The 23,274-nt window shown below is 39.9% G+C and overlaps 1 protein-coding gene across 6 annotated transcripts in view; it reads right to left on the bottom strand.

Moving 5' to 3' along the window:
- The window catches only part of ATP11B (ATPase phospholipid transporting 11B (putative)), a 218,702-nt gene that overhangs the window by 69,037 nt on the left and 126,391 nt on the right, over positions 1 to 23,274 (bottom strand). For all 6 annotated transcript variants that reach the window (XM_089675574.1, XM_089675572.1, XM_089675573.1 and 3 more), the window contains exons 15-22: positions 21,655 to 21,723; positions 13,437 to 13,510; positions 13,229 to 13,332; positions 12,032 to 12,213; positions 6,499 to 6,702; positions 4,013 to 4,166; positions 3,818 to 3,920; positions 2,655 to 2,800 (exon numbers count right to left, since the gene is read on the bottom strand). In XM_089675574.1, coding sequence (XP_089531700.1) covers positions 2,655 to 2,800; positions 3,818 to 3,920; positions 4,013 to 4,166; positions 6,499 to 6,702; positions 12,032 to 12,213; positions 13,229 to 13,332; positions 13,437 to 13,510; positions 21,655 to 21,723 — 1,036 coding nt within the window. The remainder of the gene's footprint in view (positions 1 to 2,654; positions 2,801 to 3,817; positions 3,921 to 4,012; positions 4,167 to 6,498; positions 6,703 to 12,031; positions 12,214 to 13,228; positions 13,333 to 13,436; positions 13,511 to 21,654; positions 21,724 to 23,274) is intronic.

The raw sequence follows: 23,274 nt of genomic DNA, 5'->3' as shown, positions 1-23,274 counted from the left end.
AGGAGCTACCTTAGGCAAGAAGGAAGTCTTGACCTTCATCACCACCTTGTCTCTATGCAAAACCAGAAAGAAATCCTTGCAGGATAGGGCCACCAGTTCAGACATTTGTTTCACAGAGGTAATGGCTACATGAAAAAATACTTTGTGGGTGAGATTAGAGAGAGGAATGTCTCTATTGGCGTTAAATGGCGGTATCTGAAGTGCAGAGAACCAGATTCAGATCTTACAGATGACCACAAGGGAAAACTACATGGGAGACTGTACAACAGTCTTTAACAAAGAGCAAGAGGCCAACAGTCTATGAAACCTGGTCCTTGATAGCGCTGAAATACAAAAACTGGTCCAGACTCAGCAAAAGAAAGTAGAAGATTCCGCTCAGAGAGTCCTGGATTGGAAGCCTCAACTTCACACTAAATGAAGTATGCCTTTCCTGTCTAATGATAGAGTTTGTGAAAAAGACTTTCTAGCATCGTAGGAATCACAGACTCAGAAGATGCCCCTGTCCCTCAGAATAGCTTGTTGAAGCCAGCAAATGTGAAAGCAGGATGGCAAACTGGTCCTTGGAGCCCGATGATCCAGCAGAGCACATGGAGAATTTGCTAGGAGTCTTACCGGGGCAATGGTCCACATTTGCCTGGGTCAGTAGGTGCAATAAGGATGACTGGAAGGCCCTCCAACACAATTCTGTGTAGCAGACAAGTAAGACACTTCAGTGGTGGAAAGGCATAGATCAGCATGTACTGATCCCACAGAGGCACCAGAACATCCACTGCTTCCTGCCACTAGAGAATCCCTTTACCTGGAGGCAGCCAAACCAGTTTACTGTTGAACCTGGGTTAAAGTGGTACATATACGGCGCTCCCCCACCTGTGACACGATTCATGGAAATCCTCTGGGTGTAGGAAACAGTCCCCCAAAGCCAGGTACTGCTGGCTGAGAAAATCTGTATGTCAATTTTTAAACATGGAATATACAAAGCTGGAAGGTAAAATTCTACACAGGACTAGATCTGATCTACCTCTTGACGCTTGAAGCTTGATATCCAAAATACAGTGAATGCCCACTTTAGACTTGGGAACGGTGAATAGTTTAGAGTAAAACCCGTAGAGCCTGTTTTGCCGCAGAAGACCTGAGAGGGCTCGATGAATATCTACTAATCCATGTGGGGACATAGAAGGTTTTAGAGAAGAGAAACAGAGAAGGAAATGAAACTCGTTTGTAGCCTGGCATGCCCACCTCTGGCACTCAAAAGCCTGAGATGCAACTGTCCATGCATTTGCAAAGGTTTACAAATATCCCCCACTCTTGAAAGGAGATGCACCTTCATGTAGAGGAATGCTTGTATGAAGCTTTGGCCAAATATGAATGCCAGGACGAGTAGACAAGCTTGGGGAGGGGAGTCAAGATCCCTGTTGGTCCAGAGAGTAGAGAAACAAAAAAATGGGTGTTTCATAACAGACAGACTGAAACAGACAGGGAGAAAACTTTGCAGACTGTTAGTGTTCCACTGAGGAAGATGGTGCTCTTGCCACCAGTACCATCCTTGATGCTGTTAAGAGTTAGTCCAAAGCTCCACATTTCGAGTCTGCATATGGTACTCCAAAAGCTAAGCTGAAGACGACTATGTTAGAGAGCTGCAATTGATGTACAGAAGCATCCTAACTGAAGAAAAAAAAAAAAAAAAAACTAGGAAGAAAAAAAGGTGCTAGCAAAAAATAAGAGTCTATTTACACAGCAGAGTTGCAGAAAAGACATATATCCTCTTCGGACTGAGGCATGCTGGCAGTAGGGGGAATTATCCTAAGATGACTGGCTTTAATTTGCTAGTGTCCAATCCTCCTGTAGTCAGCAGTAAAACCTGAAGGTTAAAGACTTCCTGTGTCCCTCAATGTGCTAGAAAGAAATATCAGTGTAAACAAAAGATTTTGGCTAAAATTCTTATCTGCAATTTTCTTCAAATATGTAAGTGAAATCACCTAAAAAAAATCAATGGTGAACCACTTGATAAAAGTGATTGTGGCTAAATAATACATATTCATTTAAAAAAAAAAAATCAAGGTGCTCATCAAATTGTTGGTTCCAAAGGTAGAAGGTTTTTTACCTTAATGCATACTAGGCATTAAGGTAAAAAACCTCCTGAGTGCATCTCCCCTCAGCCCCCCTTATGCTTACCTGAGCCCCATCTCAATCCAGTAATATGCATGAGAGATGTGCCTCTCCCAGGTATTTCTCTCCTCATTGGCTCACACAGCAGAGGGGGCTATTGGCTCCTGCTGCTGTCAATCACAGCCAGTGAACCAATGTGGAGTGTTGGTGTTCAGGCCTGAGCCATGCTCTATGTGTGTATGGACAATGTCCATTCACAGGAGCAAGCCTGTTTGAGTAACCTATAGCTATAGGGGGCACTTAGTGGGGGATCCAGGTTGACCTGTGCAAAACCATTGTTTTGTAAAACATGTTTGTTATTTAAAAAAAGAAAAAAAATTACAACCTTTAGAATCACTAACTGCATTCAGCTTTTTTCCCAAACCAAAATATTAATGGTTTATTTTGTCTTTAAATTAATAAAACACGCTAACATACGCAGACATACTTAGTATGTGTCAGAGAGAGTCTAGATGCTAACACATGTACACAATCTTTTATTCACATACCTTATAAAAAAAGTACTGTACAAGAGTAGCTACTCTAATATAGTAGTAGTGACCATGCACCAAGAGCAGTTTTGAGAGGAATTTAAACCTCGCAATTGCATAGTCGCTGTTCCTTACAGCTTGTCTGCCCTCTTTTCCCATGATTCCTGAAAAGCAAAAAGGTATACAAATTAAACCCAAATATTTGTCACGGTAAATGAATAACAGAACTCCATGCTTGAAAAAGAGCCCATTTGGGGTAAGCTAAGCTGTTCATGTCTATGCTCCTTGCAAAAAGCTCTACCACTCTATGGCAACTCAGCCAATAAAATGATAGCTTTGCTGTTGATAATCTTAGTACTTTATGATTACCAACTGGATGTTTTTAGGTTGATTGTTGTTTTAGTCTCTATGTACCCACTGTATATAGCTAATGAGGTGATAGCGCTCCCCATTTTATAGTTGGATACCTCAAACTAGACCATTGCCGGCTGAAGGTCTTCATGCTATTTTCTATCTTTTGTAATGTATGTAAAATTTCAATAAACATTATTGAAAAAGAAAAATAACCTGTTTAATGGCTCAAAACATAGCTTATTGATATGAAGGATTTTATCCTTTAACTTGTTGCTGCCTGTTTGCACTTTAAGCCTAGATTCACAATATGAATCACACAGGAATGCGCAAGTGGATTAATGTGCAATCCACATGCAATTCAGTGCAGTGCAATTTGAGCCCATTCATTTGAATGTGCTCAAATCACATCAAAAGTAGTGCATGAACTATTTTTGGAAACGCACTGTAACCGGATTGCATGGTAGTTTTGTTTCATGTGATCTGATGCAGGAAAATGCAGTTTTGACCTGTGTTTGGGATGTCGTTAACATTGCACTGACACCTACTGCAGATTGCAAGGGCAGTGCATTTTGAATGTGGTGTGGGAAACATGCATGGATTATGTTTTTTGTGCACTGCAATCTACTGTGCACTGGGCTAAAAGAGCTATATGTGCTGAGCTATTTGTCTTACAAGTCCTTTGTGCAAACAACTTTTTCATTACTGGAATTTAGTGGGTCATGTATGAACAATTAGCACATAAATATATTCATAAATGGAAGTGAAAATGTAGGGTAAGAGTCCTTAAGACTTTGACTGCTCTTGTAGCACTATAAAGCTCATCTTACCTATGCCTACATGGGCTTCTTGGATCATGCTGACATCGTTGGCTCCATCGCCAATGGCCAAGGTGATGGGTTTTTCTGGTGAGATTTTTAATAATCTGACCACCTTCAATTATGAAGCATAAGATTGTATTAGTTAAAAGAATCTCTTCAGAGTCATAAGAATTTGAGATTTTTCCAAATTTCCTGTCTTCATACCTTTGCTTTCTGTAATGGTGCCATTCGACAGCATAGAACTGCAGTGCAGCTTCTGCAGACTTCCATGAAAAGCTTTTCATGTTCCCTGAGTGCAAGAGAGAGGCTGGCACCATCCACAACCAGCCCATGCTGGATCACATGGTCATCTTTTAACCTAAGTTAAGCAAAAGCTCTTCGTAAGACCAAAAACTACAGATTTGTTTTTTTATTAAGTAAAATTGCTTGTTTCAACATTATTTTCACATGTGAAGTTTTAACATGGAATTTCTATTCATAAATTTCTATCCATTAACCACAAAGCAAAAGCTTCACTCTAAGTGTTGCCTACCCAGCAGCATAAACTTACCAACACACGGTTGTAGACTCCCCATGACAGTGGTGACTGGCCCAGTGCGGTCAAATGGCTAAATTGCATGCTTCTTCATGCAGCTGAACAGAGTGCTGATATAGGCGAGTATGAGCTGCTAGGGTTGGGAGGGATAAAGTATACCTGTTGTTTTGAACTGAATGTTTTGCTTTAATGCAATTACCTTGTGGCCTCACAGCTGGTTTCCCACTGCAAAAGAAGGGAGGAGGGGCTAGGCAATCTGGGCATAAGTGGGAACGAATACCGGTCAAAACCATCTATCCCTTCCATCCAAAAAAACTTTAAAAAGTTTTCAAGAGTGGCAGAGAAGGGAGGGGGGAAGCGTAAAAGCGGAACTTCCAAATATGGGTTTTGGATAGAATAAGGAGGAGTTTTTAAAAACACCTTTCAAAATGTTTGTTTTGCTCCATTGAGAAAATTTCCCTTCACTTCCCTGAGGAGAAATCTTATCTGTCAACGGCACATTTGTCCCCACTAGAAGATTGTCAGTCAGCTCCTGTCCTGCTTACAACTTTTTTTTTTCCCCATGCACACAGGGCATTTGCGCAGTTCTCTTGACAAATGTAAACACATCTAGACGCATTTAGGCATGGCAAGTGTTCTGGCCTTAATTTAAGTGGCCAAAATATTAATTAATGCTCAAGTGCTTGATGTGGCTAGCGTTAACATGCATTTAGACACTGCACTTGCAGTGGGGTTTTTTCTGTCTCTAAACACTCCTGCCTCTAAATACCTGTGTATACATGGGCACATAGACTAACATGGAGAGGCATTTACAGAAATAAAAACAAACACACCAGATGCCTGTAAAAGCTCAGTGTGCATGAGGCCTTTGGATTTATGATTATCTTTTCCTGCAACAATGGTTATCTAAACAAAAAGAGAAGGTGAAACTCCAAAGAAGTGGCTTATACAATAACCTGACAGGGGTTTTTACTTTTCACAATTTAAAAAAAAAATGCATTTAGATATACTTTTGGAGATGGCATTACCTCCCTGGCAGTATTCCCAAGTGTAGCTTGGGGTTAACTTTCAGTACCAGAAGCAGTAAGCGAACTACACTCGGGATTACACTGCAGCTTTGCTCTGGCATCCCTCAAGTACCTACCTTGTCCTGCGGTCCCGCGATGTCCCCCCTGCAGAGTCCCCGGCCATGTCCTCTGGCCGATGCCGGCATCCGTCTTCCGTTCCCTGCGAGCGTCGGGACGTACAGGGGACGGAAACGGCAGGAATTTCAAAAATGTAAAAATTTGACATTCACTCAATCCACTAACATCTGATAGTATTACATTACTGTATCAAAGCATTTCACATACATTTTGTCCCTAGTGCTTTGTCCTGTGCCCTGCCTGCATTTTTACCGTTCTTTCTGCCTGGAAACTGAGAAACGTCCATGGCATCCAAAAAGCGTCCCTTTAGGTCAAAAGTGGTTTTAGACCAGCTAGAGAACAGCGATAGTAAATTAGAACCACTTGCAGAATTGAGTGATGATTCGTGGGGAAATTCGTTATCAAGACACTGAAAACGATTTTGCGACTAAGCTCAGTGACGTGCGAACTTGGCGCTCTATTTCACATCAGTGTTTTTGGTTTGATTACATTATTGAATTAAATGTATTATTATATTATTGTTTATGATTATATTATAATTTATGATTTCGTGTTTCAAATTTTATCATATCCGGGATGTTAACTAGACTCTTGTCTAGATTTCAGTAAGTTATTCCTAAGAATTACAGGCCTACAATAAATAAACAACATATTTCGATTGAAAACAATGTACCGTTTTCAGCACAGAAATACTGACATAATCAGACGGCTAGGGAGGTTAAACTCTGTAGCCCAAAAGAATTGTATTTAATTATTAAGTCTTTTTTTTTCTAATTTACCCATCAACACATTATTTCTTTACACAGAATAAAGTAAAAATGCCATTATATAAATTAGATTGCGGGCTAAATCCACTCACTCGCATTGAAAAGGTCAATATTATTTTCTGGAGAAGAAATAGGAAGCAAAAAATACCAATCTGAAAGCCCTTTAGTTTAAAGGAATAAAAACTACAGCTTCATAAACCTTAATCTTGTTCACGATCACAGCACACTGCTTGGTAAACTTACCGCCTGGCAAGCTGTCGTAACTGCTCCGCACACTCGCGGTCTGATTTTTGCTGTACAAGTTCAAGAATATTCATTGTTCTATGAAAATGTCCACAAGATAAGCTTACACTAACAGCTGTCTCATGTTTGTCTCCTGTAAGCACCCACACTTTTATCCCTGCAAGTCGGAGAGCTTCAATTGTTTCCTGGACTTTGTCCTGGAGCCTAAAAAAACAATACAGAAAGCCAATTAAAAAAACATAAGAAAAAAGATTGCATATAAATGACAGAAAAAAACAAAAAATTATTTGCACTGTCAGCCTTTAAAAAGGAATGGAATTCATAGTTTCTTTTTTTTCTTGACATACATAAAAATGTATCTCCCTGATGTAACTAATGTTCTTTGTATTTATGCTTTAAAAACCCTATTTCTTGATGTAGTTTGTAATTACATATGTACGTTGGGGCATCCAAGTTTTCTCATTAGCGCTCTTTCAGACAAGCAATCTGGCAAAAAATCAGTGACTTACACAGTATGTGTGAACAGCTGCAGCCAGTAGACCTAGATTTTTGGTTATGGATCTGAATGCAGTGCATATATACACATCTGTGTGAATGTCGCCATTGAAAACTATACACCTGCATTCAGATCTGTAAATAAAATTTTGTTGTAACTTCGTTGTTTTTTTCACAGTTGTGTGAATGAGGCCTAAGTACCAGACAATACATCTACTTCTTACCATAGTTGTACTCCCTTAGGATCATTTATCACATTATTAACAAGGAGCAAGCTATATGGTGATACATAGCATGGGCTTCGGTATTACCTATGCTTTCATACTCCTTTACATTGGCAAAGAACCAGGAATATGTTGTTTAAACTCACACATGCTGTTATGCCTTTTACACATGCCTTGGTTTTCAAAATGGAGAGACTGAGAACACTTTAAGACTAGCTGCTTTGGGTTTTTGTTTTGTCACATTTGTTACATTTTATTTTTTTTACGTTTAACTGCAATCTATGTGTTGCAATCCACTGACCACTCAATCTCTGAACACAACACGATGCTTCACCTCTTGTCGAATATGATTTTAATTCTATTCGTTCTGCATTTGTCTAGACCAGCCTTTATCAAAAGGGGTGCAATTGGATTTATTCAGGGCTGACATCCTAATTTTAATGGTTACAAAGTGGAGGCAGAAATGTGCTAAGCTGTATGTTGGCAGACTGGGAGCTCGATCAGAGCAAAAGTGTACAGAGTCATGGATGGGGCAGCTTCTTCCAGATTCCATTAACATACGGCACTATGTGAACAAACAAAATCACCCCACAATACAGGTGCCAAATGCAAAATTTAAAAGTGAAAGTTAGACAAGTGGAGAAGGCATATGGAGCAGCCAGGTATGTAAACCTGCGTTTTCTGAAAGAGCTATATGTATCCTGTGTGTGGGAATATTTTTTTTATTTTATTAGGTATACCTGTTCAATTGCTTGGTAACACAAATTGCTAATCAGTCAATCACATGACAACAACTGCATTTAGACATGTAGACGTGGTGAAGAAAAAAAAAATAAAATGCCCCCACCCCCCAAAATGACCCCTTTTTGGAAAGTAGACACCCCAAGGAATTTGATAAGAAGCATTGTGAGTATTTTCCAGATCTAGTTTGTTGCCATACGTTTTTGGAAAATGAAGAAAGAAAACAATTTTCTTTTTGTGAGAAAAAAATGAGATCTGCAAAATACTCACCATGCCTCTTTATAAATTCCTTGGGGTGTCTACTTTCAAAAACAGGGTCATTTGGGGGGTTGGTGCTATCCTGGCATTTCAGGACCTCCAAAATTGTTATAGGTAGTGAAGACGTGAAAAGAGGAAGTTATGCACCTTCAGGCTTTCAGAGTGGTCATTGGATTTCAGGCTCCTGTATGTGGCTAGGCTCCCAAAAATCTCACATATGTGGTATCCCTATACTCAGTAGAAGTTGCAGAATGTATTTTCAGGTGTAATTCCACATATACCCATGGCTTTTGTGAGCAATATATCATTTAAGTGACAACTTTGTGTTAAAAAAAAATAAAAATGTTTTTGTCATTTTCCAAAAACTTGTGGGAGAAAAATAAATCTTCCATGGACTCAATAGGCCTGTTTCTGCAAACATTGCGGTTTGTGTGCAATGTATGAAGTGACAGTAACCTACTGCACTTGCTGGGAAAGAAAGGAGGGCGTAAGTGTATGGGCTAAACGCAGGTGATGGCAGGTGCCGGGGCTGATCCCGCTAATGCTGCATTTTTGGGGATGCTATACTAATGTAAACGCTGGTATAGTGCTGATCTGATCAAAGATATTGATCCGTTCAGACACTATACTATCAAAGGAGGTTTACTCTGTATGTGAGCGTGGTCCTGGCAATCAAGGAGTTAAATGTGATTACTGGTGTACTAACAGGCAATCTGACGTTATCTGGGAGGGGCGCTAACTGATGCTAGTGCTATCTAAAGTCACCAGCGACATGAATACAGTGATCAGCAAAACAATCTGTACACTGTATTAATGACACTGGTGACAGGGCAGTGAAGGGGTAAATGTGTCCTAGAGTGTTCTAACTCTAATTGTGTACTGCTTTTACTCACAGTTTATGTTGATTCTTCTCTCTCTGGGACGGAATGTGCCAAGAGAGAAGATTTCATCACTTCCTGTCCTGTGTAACTGTCACAGGGCAGGATAGAACAGGGGTCGATCTTCTGACTTGGGCCAGACATCAAATCGGGGCCGGTGGGGGCCCGTGAAAACCGCGGGAGCGCAAATAACGTAACGTTACAAAAATGTGAGGGGTGAACTCACTTTTGTGAGATACTGTATAGAATATAGAAAAAACAAACAATACATTCACAATCAATTATATACAGTAGCAAAAATATAATAAACAAAAAGTGCTATTCATTGGGGGGTGGAGATAGGAGACTCAAATGCGGAACATAGGCAAGAGACCAGGGAACCAGATAGTACATAACTGAGTCCTATAAAATATATTCAATGATCATCAATATGTGGGCACAATTGATATTCATTGTGAGTATGAGCCTATATATTTGGTTTAAGCATTTGTTAATTAGTATATTTAGACTTACACAACTATACTATTTGCTGGTGGCATTATATGCTTTATAGGATTGTGAATATATTGTTTTTTTTCCATATTCTATATAGTAGTACTGCTTTCCCTTATACAGAAGTTACGGTCCTGAGGAAGCCAGATGTATAGACGAAACGCGTTGACCGTTTTCTGACCTTCTACCCCATTTTTGGAAATGGTATTCATAATATAGGTGATATGTGTCAAATGCAAGGGATAGGCGATGTACTAGTTTTTTTTACTCCCCCTGTTGTGTCTGGGGGTTATGCATGTATTGTTGGTTTTGTAAATTCTTTTGTGACTATTTTATGTCAATAAACTGCGATATTTGTATATGATAGTGTGGTCTCTCACTGTGCCCATAAAATCCGCTAGTTTGGTCGTACAATTTGTACGGCAACCCTTTACTTACATTTTTTAGCATGTGGCACTAGGAAGCTTCATGGTGTGTGTGTGTGTGTGTGTGTGTGTGTGTGTGTGTGTGTGTGTGTGTGTGTGTGTGTGTGTGTGTGTATGTATATATATATATATATATATATATATATATATATATATATGAATGAGGGGGGGGTGGGTATGTGTGTGTATAATATTTAATTTATATAGAGATATATATATATAGATATATATATAGATATATACATACATACACACACACACACATACAGTCATGGCCGAAATTGTTGGCACCCTTGATATTTCTCCAGGAAATCATGTATTTCTCACGAAACGTATTGCATTAACACATGTTTTGCTATACACATGTTTATTCCCTTTGTGTGTATTGGGACAAAACAAAAAAAGGGAGGAAAGAAAGCAAATTCGACATAATGTCACACAAACCTCCAAAAATGGGCTGGACAAAAGTATTGGCACCCTTTCACAACTGCGGATAAATAAGAATGTTACAAGCATGTGATGCTCCTGTAAACTCACCTGGGGCAAGTAACAGGTGTGGGCAATATAGAAATCACACCTGAAAGCAGATAAAAAGGAGAGACGTTCACTTAACCTTTGCATTGTGTGTCTGTCTGTGCCACACTAAGCATGGACAACAGAAAGAGGAGACGAGAACTGTCTGAGGACCTGAGAACCAAAATTGTGGCAAAATATCAACAATCTCAAGGTTACAAGTCCATCTCCGGAGAACTAGATTTGCCTTTGTCCACAGTGCGCAACATTATCAAGAAGTTTGCAACCCATGGCACTGTAGCTAATCTCCCTGGTCGTGGACGGATGAGGAAAATTGATGAAAGATTGCAACGCAGAATAGTCCGGATGGTGGATAAGCAGCCCCAAACATGTTCCAAAGACATTCAAGCTGTCCTGCAGGCTCAGGGAGCATCAGTGTCAGCGCGAACTATCCGTCGACATTTAAATGAAATGAAACGCTATGGCAGGAGACCCAGGAGGACCCCACTGCTGACACAGAGACATAAAAAAGCAAGACTACAGTTTGCCAAAATGTACTTGAGTAAGCCAAAAGCCTTCTGGGAAAACGTCTTGTGGACAGATGAGACCAAGATAGAGCTTTTCGGTAAAGCACATCATTCTAATGTTTACCGAAAACGGAATGAGGCCTACAAAGAACAAAACACAGTACCTACGGTAAAATATGGTGGAGGTTCAATGATGTTTTGGGGTTGTTTTGCTGCCTCTGGCACTGGGTGCCTTGACTGTGTGCAAGGCATCATGAAATCTGAGGATTACCAAAGGATTTTGGGTCGCACTGTAGGGCCCAGTGTCAGAAAGCTGGGTTTGCGTCCAAGATCCTGGGTCTTCCAGCAGGACAATGACCCCAAACATACGTCAAAAAGCACTCAGAAATGGATGGCAAAGAAGCGCTGGAGAGTTCTGAAGTGGCCAGCAATGAGCCCAGATCTAAATCCCATTGAACACCTGTGGAGAGATCTTAAAATTGCTGTTGGGAAAAGGTGTCCTTCCAATAAGAGAGACCTGGAGCTGTTTGCAAAGGAAGAGTGGTCCAAAATTCCGGGTGAGAGGTGTCAGAAGCTTATTGATGGTTATAGGAAGCGACTGATTTCAGTTATGTTTTCCAAAGGGTGTGCAACCAAATATTAAGTTAAGGGTGCCAATACTTTTGTCCAGCCCATTTTTGGGGTTTTGTGTGACATTATGTCATATTTGCTTTTCTGCCTCTGTTTTATATTTGTTCCAATACATACAAAGGGAATAAACATGTGTATAGCAAAACATGTGTTAATGCAATACCTTTTTTGTGTGAAATACTTGATTTTCAGGAAAAATATCAAGGGTGCCAACAATTTCGGCCATGACTGTACATCTATTACCGGTGGATGAGAAGCTCTTAAAAGGTGTAAAAAAAAAAAAAAAAGGGTAGAAAAACAAACACTGGTCTAGACTACTATGGCTATAAACAGGAAGGTAAAGATCTCACTTGTCTTCAACGCCAGTTGCTCCCAGCAGCTCTAGGTCTCTCTCTATGAGTTCAAATACATCAGCCAGGCGTTCTTCCCTCTGCTGTAGTGCAGTACGAGCTTCATGAAGCTGCTGATCAATCTCTTGGTATTCCTCTGCTGTAAACCTCCTGTAGGCTACACATAATGTCCGCAGTCCTTTCTGGTTCACAAAGACAAGCATTTAAAGCAACATTAACAATAAGCATTTAAGACTAACCAAGAGCACACATTATAATAGCAATAGTAAGTAATCTCATAAATCCCACTGTAACTGCTGTAGTATCTAAAGTGAACCTGACTTAGCCTTAAAGCTGAACATTATACAGACATAATAGACACAAATTAAAGTGTTACTAAACCCTCAACAGTAAAGTTAGTCTATATATGCAGTAAAGGCTGCTTGTTATACTCGCTGTGGAACCTAAGGGGTTAATCCTCCGCATTATGTAAAACCGCTGTTTGCTCCTGTCTTTTCAGATCCTCCCCATCTTCTACTGTCCTCAGTCCATCTGCTCACACAATAGAGCCTTGGGGGGCAAGCTGCACATGCCCTGTTTGGTGTGTATTGCTAGAGTTTTTTTTTTCCTTGGCAGAGTGCATGTAATCGGCAGAGTGCATGTAATCGGCACAGGGCCAATCAGTGCTGTCCAGACAAGGTCATGGGTTATGCAGTCTCATAGGATAATCAGGGGAGAATGAAAACTCCTACAAGATTTAACCAGTGCTCTGCTGACACACACACAGATGTCACAAGACTGCTCTAACTGCTGGTGAGAAAAGGTATTTAGCAGTTTATTTTTACTAAAATAATTGCATTTCCATGTTCTGTGTACTGTGGGAAACCAGCTATAGTGAATGTAGGGTCCTGGGTTTAGTAACACTTTAATGCATCTCTCTAATCTATAGTAAGCTATAGTATGTATTTTTATTAAATGCAAATAATGTCAGTACCAGAAGCTGACCTAGTACTTCTATGTATGTTGAAAGTTTATTATAAAAGAAAAAAAGATCCCCAAATATGTATGAATCTGTAGTCTCTGAAACCACTGTAAAGACGGGCAATGGACAGACGATTATAATAACTGAAATTGAATTACCTTTAGGTCACCAATTTAGTTAGTTTTATAAACTACATCTTTAATTGTGAGATGAATCTAGTCCAAAAAAGAACTTACTAAAGCAAACTCATCTACATGCAGCCTTGTTCTTTCTATCTCTCCGCCTTTGGCATTTGGAAGAATAGCAGACTCTGCACCTTTGGTAAAAAGGAACTTGTCCCCTTAAAAAAAAAAAAACAAAAAAAAAAAGCATTGAGTGGTTCTGTTATATACACAATGTGAACATGTTAATAGTGTGAATTCACATGGAAGTCTGGAACCTTACCAGAAGGAGACTGTACAATGACACTCATACGTCGACGATTTGCATCAAACTCCAGAACATGAAGAAGCCTGTACCTTGATTTAAAAAAAATGAAGACCAGTTACACAGCCATTGTACATCATCTTACAAGGCAAACAACTGAGCATTCACAGCAGACATTTTCTCATTACACTCCATAAAGTAAAATTACAAGCATATATCCAAATACATTTGAAATACATATATGTTTACTGTGTTACCTGTCACTGAAGGATCTTCTACTTTATACCCCTCCACATAAGTGATGTACTAATTTCTTAGTTCAGCAAATAAGCTTCCTGGTTTAGCTTGGCAGCTTCCTATGTTACCCCTCTGGCTTCAGCCAGATCAATAGATAATTATTCAGCAATGTCATTGTCACCTCTGTTCAATGAGTAGAAATCTGACCTAGGAATCAGTAATACTATGCAAGAAAGTAGCAGAGCTATCATCCGTACTATAAATAAATAACACTGATTGAAATGACAAATCATTTGGCAGGTGAAACAATGGACATATGTGTATCAACTGTGTAAAATAAGGAGAACCACCCCATAGTTCATATTAGTAAGGGGAACAGTCCCCCATCCTTCATGTCAGTGGGAAGAATTATGACTCCACGTTGATGTCAATGGGAGGAATTATGCCCCACTGTTGTTGTCAGTGAGAGAAACAGTTCCCCAAGAGCTTAATAAATGCAAGCAAAGATCTGAAGTTTGGAGACCACTTCACGTTAACAGTCTATCACTATTCCATTTGTGGCTAGCTCTATTGTCTGGAAGATCAAGTTGTTATCCAACCTGAACAGTGGTTTGGCAAAGAATAGTTTATATGGGTGAAAACGGTTATACTAGCTAAATGTGCTATGTTCTTGCATTTTACATAGGAAGATGCGTTTTGAATACCCTTTTCATACAAATAAAATTGATGCTTTTTATAAACTATTGATGATTTTCACTGTAATTTCCCAACATCCCATTACCCTACATGTATAAATGAGCTGCGGTATCCTTACTGTGGGCCAGTCATAGTTCTGCCTTAAACTGTAATTAGCAGTTTGCCTCTATTTCCACTTTATAAGGAAGTTCACGTGTGAATCTAAAGTACAGGGTACGAGAGCACTAATTTATGCATATTCTAGATAAACATGTTGTAAAGTAAATGCTAATAAATAACCATGAACTATAAAAGTGTTACTAAACCCAGGACCCTGCATTCACTCTATCTGGTCTCCTACAGTACACACAACATGGAAGTACAATTATTTTAGTAAATATAAACTGCTAAATACCTTTTCTCATCAGCAGTATATAGCAGTCTTGTGACTTCTATCAGTGTCCAGCAGAGCACTGGTTAAAGCTTGTACGAGGCGTTTACTTTCTGCTTTAGGATGGAAAACTGACCTCTTTCTGGACAGTGCTGATAGTGCATGTGAGCAGCACAGGGCCAATCTAAAAAAAAAACCTCTCTAGCAATACACACCAAACTGAGCATGTGTAGAATGGCTAAAGTTCAGTCTGTCTTATCAGGAGATAAGACGTGGCCACTTGAACAAGAGGAGGAGCAGAGAAGTTCGTATCAAACGGCCTTTTTACACAATGTGACTTCCATCAGTGTCCAGCTGAGCACTGGTTAAAGCTTGCAGGAATTCTCATTCTGCTCTAGGAGAATGCAGGACCCCTGACCTCTGTCTGGACAGCACTGATTGGCCCTGTGCTCATCACATGCACTCTGCCAAGGGAAAAAAAAAAAAAAAAAAAAACCTCTCTAGCAATACACAACAAACGGAGCATATGCAGAGTGACTCCACACGATATGTCTTACCAGGGAATTAGAGGGGGGCACTGGAAGAAGGGGAGGATAAGAGAAGACAGGATCAAACATTGTTTTTACACAATGCAGATGATTAACCCCTTAGGTTCTACAGAGAGTATAACAAGCATGTTTTACTGCATATACATACTGATTTTACTTTTGTGGGTTTAGTAACACTTTAACTTGCTGTTCAATAAAACTAGTAACATAAAATTGTCAACAGGTGAATAACCAAAACTGTACCAAGGCAAATCACTCTATAGAGATGTGTTCAAGGATGCAGGGGTTCTGTAATGCACCAGAATAGTGTCTTTAAAAAGTATTCATCCTCTTAGTTGTCATATAACTCTGTACAACATGCAAACAGATTTCTGCAGCGTGATTTAATTAAAAATGTGTATGTATACCCAAAACCAAAAATGAATACATAGCTGTTTATTTAGGGAAAACAATGTTTTTTTTATCCTACAACCTACTACGAGCCTGGTGCACTTCCTTTAGGGGGGGTGAAAACACTAACTAACCTGCTTACACTACAGTAGTGGAGTTGTACATGAGCATTCCCACATCAGTATTAAAGCCTGAAATTGTAAAGCACAGAATTTTTATATAGTGTTTTCCTGCCCAGCAAGTGCATACCCTCTGTTCTGACATTGATGAACAGAAAAGACAGCCATCATAAATAATGTTTTCAAAAAGGTGTTATAATACTTTTTTTGCCATTGTCTTTTCAGTATCCAATTACTCTATATAAGATCTTCACTCTGGATGCAGACTTCCTAATTTGGGTTTACATCTGCTTTACCCCAGCAAGAAAATTACCTCAAAAATAAAGCCAAACCTACACAAGAATGGCTTGAAAAACACAATGTTAATGTCCTTGAGTGACCGTCTAGATCTCAATCCAAGAAAGAAAAAAAAAACAAAAAAAAGAAAAACAAAGTGTCCATGCGATATACAGTTGTGTTCAAAATAATAGCAGTGTGTTGGAAAAAGTGAATAAAGCTCAAAATCCTTCTAATAGCTTTTATTTCCATACACACAAATGCATTGGGAACGCTACACATTCTATTCCAAATCAAAACATGAAGAAAAAATATCAAAGTTGTGTTGTTCCTCTAATAAAATTGAAGAAAAGTGAATATTAGACTGTTCAAAAAAATAGCAGTGTTTGTATTCTTCTTTACAAACTCAAACATTCACTATATAAACTGAAAAATGTTTGAAGATTTTGCTTTCCTTTGAATGACTTAATGAATATTTAGTTGTATAAGCACTGTTTCTGAGAACTGCTGTACATCTGTGTTGCATGGAGTCAACCAACTTCTGGTACCTGTGAACAGGTATTCCAGCCCAGGATGATTGGACTACATTCCACAGTTCTTCTCGATTTCTTGGTTTTGCCTCAGAAACTGCATTTTTGATGTCACCCCACAAGTTTTCTATTGGATTAAGATCCGGGGATTGGGCTGGCCACTCCATAACGTCAATCTTGTTGGTCTGGAACCAAGATGTTGCATGTTTACTGGTGTGTTTGGGGTCATTGTCTTGTTGGAACACCCATTTCAAGGGCATTTCCTCTTCAGCATAAGGCAGCATGACCTCTTCAAGTATTCTGATGTATTCAAACTGATCCATGATCCCTGGTATGCGATAAATAGGCCCAACACCGTAGTATGAGAAACATCCCCATATCATGATGCTTGCGCAACCATGCTTCACTGTCTTCACAGTGTACTGTGGCTTGAATTCAGTGTTTGGGGGTCGTCTGACAAACTGTCTCCGGCCACTAGACCCAAAAAGAACAATCTTACTTTCATCAGTCCACAAAATGTTGCGCCATTTCTCTTTAGGCCAGTCAATGTGCTCTTTGGCAAATTGTAACCTCTTCAGCACGTCTTTTTTTCAACAGTGGGACTTTGCGGGGGCTTCTTGCAGATAGCTTGGCTTCACATAGGCGTCTTCTAATTGTAACAGTACTCACAGGTAACTTTAGACCTTCTTTGATCTTCCTGGAGCTGATTGTTGGCAGAGTCCTTGCCATTTTGGCTATTCTTCTATCCATTTGAATGGTAGTTTTTCACTTTCTTACACATCTTTCAGGTTTTGGTTGCCATTTTAAAGCATTTGCGATCATTTTAGCTGAGCAGCCTATCATTTTCTGCACTTCTTTATGTTTTCCCCTCTCCAATCAACTTTTTAATCAAGGTACGCTGTTCTTCTGAACAATGTCTGGAATGACCCATTTTCCTCAGAATTTCAGAGAGAAATGCACTGTAACCAGCATGTACAACATTTGCTGCCTTCCTTCTTTAAATAAGGGCAATAATTGGCACCTGTTTTTCAAAGAATGAATGACCTCACTAATAGAACTCCACACTGCTATTATTTTGAACATGCCCCTTTCAATTAGTGATTCAATTACACAGAATCAGCAGCATGCATGTCATGACTGTTGGGTCTGTTGGATTTCTATTACTCTACTACACCTGCTGGTCAATTATTTGCCATGTAGAAATATCATTTCTACCAAAAACAGTGATTGATCAGGTTAGTGATGTCTGACTGCTAATATTTTGAACACAACTGTATATACCCTAAACTGCACCAATTGTAGGCAAAACCTTTTTTTTTTGGATAGAGTGGGGGAAGGATTTTACTGCAGTCAGGGGCACCATTGGAGAGATTTATTCAACTTCTGTCTGGAAAGAAATAGAGGAGAAATTGCTAATACCAAACACAAACAGAAGCAAAGTTACGTTTTTTGGATTACCGTAAAATCATTTTCTTGGGAGTACATTAAAGGGCACAGAATGAAATAATGCCAATACATTAGTTACAGTGCTGCTTCCAGGAGACTGAACACTGGCAAAGAAAGCTTAAAGGACCACCTAGTATAACCTTTGTACTCCTATAATGTCAGTGTTTCACACCCAGGAATAGTAGAAGTGGATCATAACAGAGGGGATTTGTATTCCTTAAAAGTGGCTGTAAACTACAGACATACAATCTGAACAAAGCATATCTTTCTCTACTATGTAGTTACCTCTCTCCAAAGCTCTGGGAGTGATCTCTCTCTGCTGCCTGGTTCTTCTGTTATCAGCCTGACTCACATCTGATAGCTTTTCCTGACAGGTAGGAGGACTCCAGCACACAGTCTGTGATTGACAGCCACAACTGTGCTTGTTCTCTGTGTAGAGTGAGGAGGGTAGTGCATCCCTTCCATCAAACTCACAGTTCCTCTCCCATAGCTGTGCAGTGAATGCATTCAGATCCCTGCCTTCTGCTGCTGAGAGATGCTGCCAGAATCTGTGTTAATCTCTAAGCTGTAGAAGGCTGTACAGGACAAATGGCTGCAAATTATCAGGTACAACTTATGTAGGAAGATTTTTTTCATCTCTGTCTGTCATCTGAGACTAGTCACTTCACTGGGTATATGTAAGGGTTTACAACCACTTTAATGTATTCGAAGGCTGGGTTCACATCAGTTGTGTTATGTTTTTTTCCACAACGTTTTTTTGTGTGTGTTTTGCACAAGTTTTTAGGCGTACTGATAATAAAACCTCTACAGAATGCGCAGTTTATGAAAACACAAAGGCCTAAGAGAAGTATTTTATGGCGAGTCAACGATCCCGTTTTCCTAATGGTACATTAGGGCACACAGCGTGAAGTAATTCAAGCACAATGGGACATCCAATAGCAGTTCAAATAATCGGTGAGCAACACAGCAAACGATGTGCCATCAGCTCCATGAAAAATCACAGATTAATTGCTTCCCTGACGCCCTATAGTAGAACTACTGCTACAGGGCATATAGGTAATTTGCATTTCCTGGTAGGGAGCGCACGCTACCCTACACTCGCTGCCATTTGCGGGTAGGCATGTCAATCACAGACCTCTCTCCTGCCAGCAAGGACATGCTGCTTTGTAATTCTTTGAACAGCATAGAAATACAAAACTGCATGTCTCCAAGGTAAAACAGTACACACAGTAAAACACACACACAGCACACAGTTAACCCTTTGATCACCCAAAAGTTAACCCCTTCCTGCTCAGTATCAGTACAGTGTCGGTGCTTTTTATTAGCAATGATCACTGTATTAGTGTCACTGGGGATGTCAGTGGCAATTAGTCAGTTCCTACCCAGTGTCAGAATGCCCACTGCAGTCCCGCTATAAGTCGCTGATCGCCGCCAATACCAGTTTAAAAAAAAAAAAATTCCAGTATATATACACCACCATTTGTAGACACTATAATATTCATGTAAACCAATTAATGTACATGTATTGAGATTTTATTTAGCAGAGACATGTAACAGAATACATTTTGGCCTAAATTTATGACAAAATTAGATTTTTGAAATTTTTTTTATTGGACAAGTTTAATAGCAAAAAGTCAAAATAGTGGGGTTTTTTCTTCAAAATTGTTGGTCTTTTTTTGTTTATAGCGCAAAAAATAAAAATGCAGAGGTGATCAAATACCACCGAAAGAAAGCTCTATTTGTGGGGGGAAAAAAAAGGACATACATTTAAGTACAGTGTTGCATGGCCACGCAATTGTCAGTTAAAGTCACACAGCGCCATATCGCAAAAATGGCCTGGTCAGGAAGGGGGGTAAATACTCTGGAGGTCAAGTGTTTAACAGAGTTTAAAGTGGTTGTAAACCTCAGACATGAAATATGAACAAAGCCTATCCCTCTACAGTGTGTACTCGTCTCAATTAAGAGCACCATGCGCAATTTCTGTCTGCGGACTCCTTCCTCAGCTATCAGCATGAATCACTTCTGACAGGTTTTTCCGACACCAAGAAAAAAAGGTGACAGGAGAGGGACCTCCAGCTGATTGGCAGCCTCAGCTCTGTACCTGTGTGCTGTGTGAAGGGAGTCTCTCTCTTCCCTCCAATCAGCTCTCAGAGCTATTCTTATCAAGCTCTGTAGTGTCTAAATTCAGCTATCTGCCCCCATTTTCCTAAACTCTTAGACAAGCTTTATAAACTCTCGACTTTGAATGAATGCAGAGAAAAGAAAGCTACAGATAAACAGGTACAACTTATGTAGGATGATTTGTTTAATCTTTTATGTATTTACATGAGGCCAGTCACTTCACTGGGTATACGTAAGGGTTTACAACAACTTTACCAGTCTACTGCGCTGCCTGAAATATGTATGAATGATCTAAGCTAGCATCAGGAGAGACCTGAACATCCACCTGGTAAAACTTAAGTATATGAACTAAATACCAGGTGGCAGCCCTCCAAACCGAAAAACCGGTTCATGATGCTGAAAACACATGAAGAACTTAATGATCTAATGGATTGTTTTTTGACAGGGAAAGATAGAACTTTGTCCTTAAAGCGGTAATTAAGTCTTTTTACTAAACAAAAAAGAATATATGGGCTCCAGTGCAGGTTTACATTATGACAGACTTATCTGAAAACTGAGCCCTCCTGCGCTTTCATGGCTCTCTGGCGCTTCCATTTTCACCCGTTGTTCTTTCCAGGTTCGGAATCTTCAGCCACTTGAATGGCCGGACAGTGGCGATGTCACTCCCACACACGTGCGCAGGAATCACATCGCTGCGGCATGCAAAGCAGGACATAAATGTTGTCTGAACTGCGCATGTGCAGCTCAAATCACACTACCCTCTGACAGGCAAGAGGGGAGATTTATGACAGAAGTGACCTGTCAGCGGATTTTATATTTATTCAGTTTACGACCACTTTAAAGCATAACTAAAACCACTGATTTAATGGTTTTCCAAAATGCAGCAGCTGATTTATGTCGATTTATTTAAATTTATGCAGCAGCGCATGTACATAACGACAGTCATTCAGAACCGCTACATACACTCATATTTGCATGTCTGTCCCGTGCAGCAGCAGTAGCTAATACGGCCCACTTACACTGCACAAATGTAAATGTTAGCACACACATAAACGTATAGACAAATACTTAAGCAGAATCTTGCTGCCAGCGAGTCCTGTGTGAAAACTATGGATGCACCGATACCAGGTTTTTTTAATTGGCGAGTATGATTACCGATACTTTCGGTCAAGTACTCGCAGATACTGAGCACTGATACTTTGCGGTGCAATTTGCGTTAATGGACGTAAATTGCACAGCAAAGAATAGCGTGCAATTTGAACAGGAATGCCATTCTAGTCCAAATTCACATGCGGTTTCTCCTGTGTGAACCAAGGCTTGTCATAGCCCGAGTTCTCACAGGAACAGTGCGGGAAACCTCCCTGCAGGCATCCCATACTGAGTATCAGTGGTAGGAGAGAATAGAAAGCAGTGGGGATTTCAAATCCCTGCAACTCTTTCCCCTCCTTGCAGCGACAGTTCAGGCTAGACGGCATCCGATTGCTTTAGTGATTATATAGTTACCTTTCAAGTTTTCCAAGAATTTTGATTTCCATTATATCACCACTGGTTCCAAAAAAAGCAACACCCATCCTGCAACAAAAAAAGGGAATTGTTTTTTGTTTTTTTTGTACAGAAAAATAACTATGAATATTCAGAACATTCTACGCCGCTAACCAACCACAAGAAAATCTCCCTGTGCATCTCAGAACTCTCTCACAAGGCTCCATAGGTTACTGAATGGCTATAGCATTATAGCTGTGAATCTCAAGAAAATGTGTGTGATGTGTTATGTATCAATTCTTACTGTTCTCTGGCCAAGATGTGCGGTAATATATGCACAGTATGGTACATTGATAACTTCAGCAAACCAGCGCTTTTTAAAAAACATAATGAAAAGAATGCTGCTGGACAGCAGGTACCATGTTGGATGCAACACTACTATTATTTATTCCCATAGCACTGTTGCTGCCCTATTCAATCCCCAGAGCATCTGAATCTCCTCTGTTCATAATAATAGGCATATCCCCTCAAACATACCACAATACAGCACTTAATTCCTGAAACATCTATTTCTATACTCGAACACTGAATTTAAAAAAAAAAAAAAAAAGATTACCCCTAAATAAACCAGGGACCGAGACATTTAGACACAATACTCAAAACTCCCCAACACCCGATTCCCTCCATATGGAGCTGCTATGGTACTGTAGGTAACCACGCCAATGGGATCTTTGTGCTGCGGTCCGTGGATGGTGCTTGTGTGGGGGGAAAAAAAACAACAACACGCTAATAGCACACGCATCACATGCGTGTAGATAATCAAGCATTGCCATGCTGGTGACAGGGCTCAGTCTATTTATAAACTGCCAAAGCATCAACTGTCCACTTACCTTGTTGCATTTTATTAAGGAATGACAGGGGGCAGCAAGCATTTGAAGGGAGAGGTTTTAAGCAAACTCTGAGGCCCTGTGTATTGACTGGTTCTAAAATTCAACTAGCATCATAAGGATTACTTTGAAGACGTTTTACCATGATGAAGCTGGCAGGTTTGTTAATCAAGATATTCATATGATTGGGTTAATACAGACTAATGGCAGTGTCAGAGTGGGCTCCTAGTTCTACAACAAAACATAGATCAATGTTTTCTCAATGCAGGGCAATGTGCTGAGGAACATAAATTGACACTGTGAAATGGGTTAATTACCAAAAGGTAATTTCTGTGCCCTGAATCTAGGATTCAGTCATCATTGCCACACTTCAGAGCCAATAAAATTCCTGCTTTAGCTATACAGCCTCCTGTGTCACCTCCTTGGCCATCAAAGAGGGAATGATGACTCACTGTCCAATGGGGCAGCCCACAGTAGACTAATAAATCAGAAATGAGTGCTATCATCAGCCTGGGTGTACAAAGTGGCAGGAGTGTGAGAATTGCAAGGACGAATTAAATCAAACTCTTTTGCAGGTATTCAAGTGGCACTGCATGAAAAAAAATGGTATAAAGATGTAACTAGGGATGCTCCGATACCCTTTTTTGATTGGCGAGTAAGAGTACAGATACTTTCGGCCAAGTACTCGCTGATACAGGTTACCAAAACTTTGCGGTGTGATTTGCGTCAATACAAAATGTATGGATGCAAATTG

This window comes from Staurois parvus, unplaced genomic scaffold (assembly GCF_062004578.1).
Source record: "Staurois parvus isolate SC_StPar_1 unplaced genomic scaffold, SC_StPar_1.0 ptg000155l, whole genome shotgun sequence".
Lineage (NCBI taxonomy): Eukaryota > Metazoa > Chordata > Amphibia > Anura > Ranidae > Staurois > Staurois parvus.
The sequence above is the reverse complement of the archived record's forward strand: the minus strand, read 5'-3'. Positions and strand labels throughout refer to the sequence as shown.